The 4647-nt window shown below is 46.6% G+C and overlaps 1 protein-coding gene across 1 annotated transcript; it reads left to right on the forward strand.

Annotated features, from left to right (window-relative positions):
* Positions 1-287: 287 nt before the first annotated feature.
* On the forward strand, positions 288-4267 carry LOC306909190 (uncharacterized protein). Its single transcript, XM_079482658.1, has 3 exons — positions 288-423; positions 498-547; positions 618-4267. The coding sequence occupies exons 1-3, from the start codon at positions 404-406 to the stop codon at positions 3770-3772; spliced, it is 3225 nt and encodes a 1074-aa protein (XP_079338784.1). The 5' UTR covers positions 288-403; the 3' UTR covers positions 3773-4267.
* Positions 4268-4647: the final 380 nt, after the last annotated feature.

The raw sequence follows: 4647 nt of genomic DNA on the forward strand, positions 1-4647 counted from the left end.
GCCATGTTTTCTTATACTACACTTTAAGTGAATAGCTAATATTTAACATAATAAAACCATGATTCTTTTTCATGTGGACCAATGAATATTGGTAGAAATACAGTATATGGTGTATTCTAAAATGAAAACATTTGAACAGCTGTCATGCAGTTTTCCCCAATAAATCAATGACGTGATTTGCAGACCCATCCAAATAGGGGTTGCCGTTCTAAATGAGTGGTGACACCTGAATCCTATAATTGTTTTTTGTTGGTTTCAATTACAACTGATTGTTCAGAACCATTGGTGATTGCAGGTATTTTAAAAACATCAGTTTAGTCATTCTGAAACAAGTTGGGGCACAGGTATCTTATGGGTTTGTAGTTGGAGTGCTGTGTAGGGGTTGTTGCACTTTTGATTCAGTATGGGTTTAAGAATTTTAAGGTATTTTCTTTTATCGTTTTAGCATTTGTTAAATATTCCTCTTGCAAGTTCAACTGAATATGTTTGTTTTGCAGGTTCTTTTTGGTGATCCTCCTTTCTGGTGTTCATGATTATATGTGGAGTGGTAAGCGTAACCAGCCAATTTATGCAGTGAAGTTTGACAGACCCTTTAACTGCCACCCTTTGCTTTTTAGTTTCGTGTTACAACTCCGACAGCAAAGGAGGTTCTTCTGGATACCGTGAGCCTGGAATGGCTTTGGATGCTGGTCCTTTAATGCAGGGTGACAAAGTACAGCGTTTCTACAGCCGGTATGGTGCCAAGAATGTTTATGGCATTGGAAGCAGCAGACGCACTCCAACTGGTTCAGCAGGAACAATGATGACAAGTGGATCTAATCCGAGTAGTGAGTCTGTTCTTAAACCAGAGCAGCTTGCTAAGGGGAGTCCTGTTGTGCAGCAAGTAGCACCGGCAAGTGGCCAGTCCATGACCCAGTCTAGTAGTCAAATAGTTCAGCCCATTGTGCAGCAGCTCTCACTGGTCGCCTCCCAACCTGGCAGCCAGCAGCTAAGACTGGCTAGTTCCCAGTCTGACAACCAGCATTCTAACTCACAGCCCAGTAGCCAACTACCTGTCCATGTGGTCTCTGGAACCAATGTTCAGTCCAGTAGTCAGCAGTCCGTGCTGGCTATTTCTCAGCCCAACAGCCCAGCTCTTGCACAGGTCACTTTTCAGTCCGGGGCCCAACCTATCGGCCAACAAACTGCACAAGCCAATTACCAGTCTGTCCAGGCAAGTGCCCAGCAAAGGGCACAGGCTGGATACCAATCTGCTGGTGATCTGTCACTTGTTAAACCCCATGAGGTAAGACTGTCCAAAATTGGTTCAAGGTTTTTTTCTGGTAACAGGCCTGTCCAGAATATAAGTGGAGGGTTTTTCAAACCGGGAATTCCTAGCAGGGAATCTGTAGTTAAACATGTACCACTTAATCTCCAAGCTCCCAGTGAACAACCTGGCCAGTCCAGTTACAAGTTTGTTGCTGATGTTAGCAGCCAACAATTTTCACAAGGTAGTGGTGCAGAACCAGTACAAGCCAGCTACCAGTCTGTGAGTGAGGTCAGCGACCAGCAACCATTGCAGGCCAGTTACCAGTCAGTTGCCCAAACCAGCGGCCTATCTGAGGGCCAGCACAGTGGCCAACACTTTGCTGCCCAATCCAATAGCCAGCAGATACCACATACAAGCGACCAATCTGTAAGTGGGCAACAACCAGTGAAGTGCCTGTACCAGTCATTGGCTCAGTCTAGTAGCCATCATACAGCACAAGGCACTGATGTGCAACTATTACAGGTCAGCCATGAGTCGGCTGCCCAATCCAGTAGTCAAACGATACCACAGATAAGCTTCCAGTCATTGGACCATTCTAGCACCCAGCAACCAGCCCAAGTTGCCAGCTATCCATCAGGGGATCAGTCCGGCAGCGAACAACCAGCCCAAGCCAGCTATTTGTCAGTGTATCAGTCCACCACCCCAAACTTTGAAGAAGCTAGCTCGTGGTCAGTTGCCCCGTCCAACAACCAACAGTCAGCCCAAGCTGGCTATCCATCAGGGGATCAGTCCGGCAGCCCACAGTTGGCAGAAGCTAGCTTGTGGTCAGTGGCCCCATCTAGCAGCCAACAGTCAGCCCAAGCTAGCTATCCCTCAGAGGATCAGTCCGGCAGCGAACAGCCAGCCCAAGACCGCTATTCATCAGTGTATCAGTCGACCACCCCAAACTTTGAAGAAGCTAGCTCGTGGTCAGTTGCCCCGTCCAGCAACCAACAGTCCGCCCAAGCTGGCTATCCATCAGGGGATCAGTCCGGCAGCCCACAGTTGGCAGAAGCTAGCTCGTGGTCAGTTGCCCTGTCCAGCAACCAAAAGTCAGCCCAAGCTGGCTATCCATCAGTGGATCAGTCCGGCAGTGAACCAGCCCAAGACCGCTATTCATCAGTGTATCAGTCCACCACCCCAAACTTTGAAGAAGCTAGCTCGTGGTCAGTTGCCCCGTCCAGCAACCAACAGTCAGCCCAAGCTGGCTATCCATCAGTGGATCAGTCCGGCAGTGAACCAGCCCAAGACCACTATTCATCAGTGTATCAGTCAACCACCCCAAACTTTGAAGAAGCTAGCTCGTGGTCAGTTGCCCCGTCCAGCAACCAACAGTCAGCCCAAGCTGGCTATCCATCAGTGGATCAGTCCGGCAGTGAACCAGCCCAAGCCAGCTATTCATCAGTGTATCAGTCCACCACCCCAAACTTTGAAGAAGCTAGCTCGTGGTCAGTTGCCCCGTCCAGCAGCCAACAGGCAGCCCAAGCTGGCTATCCATCAGGGGATCAGTCCGGCAGAGAACAACCAGCCCAAACCAACCCTTTGTCAGTATCCCAACCCACTGGCCAGAAACCTTCACTAGCCAGGTATCCATCAGTGGCCACGGCTGTTGCCCAGCATCCTGCCCAAGCAAACGTGCAGCCTGAAGGTGGAAAAGTCTTTCAGATTGGTACCAAGCTGTATTCATGCTATGAGGTTGTATCACAGCCTGGTTTTGACCAGCATGGAGACATATCAGGACCGTCCAGCTATCCGCATCTATCCAGGCTTGGCTCTCCACCTAGTTCAAAACCTGCAGTGCCATCCAGCTACCAGGCTCTAGTCAAACGTGGTTCATCCAGTTGTGGATCTGCATTGTCACCAAGCCACCAGGTCTCTACCAGGCCATTGCAATCTGGTTTCATGCCCAAGCCAGCCCAATCTAACAATGAGCCTTCAGCCCAGCAGGAACAACCAAGCTCTTTGCCATTTGTTTGGCCTGGACACCCAAGTTATGTTTCTATATCACTGCGCACTGACCAGGCGACAATGGAGGCATCTAACCACCAAGCTCTAGCAAATCCAGACCAAGAAGTGTATCAGCCTTCAACTATGTTGGTTAAGCCAGTGCAACCAAACTACAGGCCCCTAATTAGAATTGAGCCTCCTAGCTACCAGCCTCAAAAGCTCCACAGCCGCCAGTCTGAAGCACAGCCCGGTTTCTTTTCTGCAATGAAGTCCGTTCAGTCGATGAACCAGGCACAGTCAAGTTATGAGTCTGCGTCACTGTCAGCGCTGACTGGACACAGTGCTGCTTCAATGCCAGAGCAGTCAAGTTCCCATTCTCAATCTGGATTTGGTTCTCAATCTATGGCAAAACCCATTGATCTGCTTACTTCTGCATCCACTTTATGGCAGTCTGGGTATGCATATCCAGCACAGGTGCATCAGACTGATTCGCACAACACTGAAAACTTCCCTCTGCCTGCTGAAAAACGAAATTAATCTCAGCACAAACTCAGGCTTGTGCAAGAAGTGAAGTCATGATTGTTTACTTGATGTCTTAAACTGTAAATAAAAATGTTTTGGCTAATGGAAACATTGATTTGAGTGGCTTTGTTAAACCCTTTCTCTGTAGCTTTTTAAAGTAATATTTTCCCCCTAATTAAAGACTGTCAGAAGTATCTGGTTTAACTTTGCAATGTTGTTCATACAAATTTGCTTTGTCACAATGTTTTTGACTAGTGGGGGTTCTAAAGACTTGAGACTCCCAGCCTACTTCATTTTATCGGAGTTAAATTAGTTTCTTTTCAAGGGCAAACTTAAATACGGTGTAGTCAATAGCATTTTTAGCCAACCTCTATTTTTAGGACTCTTTGTGAGTTGACTGTTTGTTTCACAGAATGATGAACTAAAAAATGTGTAAGTTACTCTGTGAATGAAGATGTAAATTGGGTTTAGTATGTGTTCAATGTAAGAATTTTTTGTATGTTGTTGCTGTAACTTAGTTTTTTTACCTTTTAAACATGGTGGCTTTCACACCTTTAGTTTGGAACGGGGCATTGTTTGCATGAGAAACTGCTTGTGAAAGCTGTCGAACTAACTGGTGTGCAAAAAAGTACCGTACCCAAGACTACCTGAATGAGGTGGTCTGAATGCATTTGCAGTCAAACTGGGGCATGATTCGAGTGAATACGAAGTCACCAAATTTGAGAAAATAATTTCAAATGCAGATCCATAATGACCTAATAGGTTAAGCAAATACTGCCAGAATGTTCACATGGTGATCTGCATATTGAGATGGAACAGAAGTATATTAACACTAAAAATGTACAGCACTTTTATCCTTTCATTTCTATGGCCCACAAATGTCCCAACAA

This window comes from Barbatula barbatula (assembly GCF_947034865.1).
Source record: "Barbatula barbatula genome assembly, chromosome: 20".
NCBI lineage: Eukaryota > Metazoa > Chordata > Actinopteri > Cypriniformes > Nemacheilidae > Barbatula > Barbatula barbatula.

What these genes read in the sequence shown, in the direction of transcription:
- LOC306909190 (XM_079482658.1), top strand. Translation starts at nt 404, where the DNA reads ATGGGTTTAAGAATTTTAAG. An exon ending in ATGGGTTTAAGAATTTTAAG is followed by an intron (nt 424 to 497) that starts GTATTTTCTTTT and finishes TTTGTTTTGCAG; the next exon opens with GTTCTTTTTGGTGATCCTCC. An exon ending in TCATGATTATATGTGGAGTG is followed by an intron (nt 548 to 617) that starts GTAAGCGTAACC and finishes TTTGCTTTTTAG; the next exon opens with TTTCGTGTTACAACTCCGAC.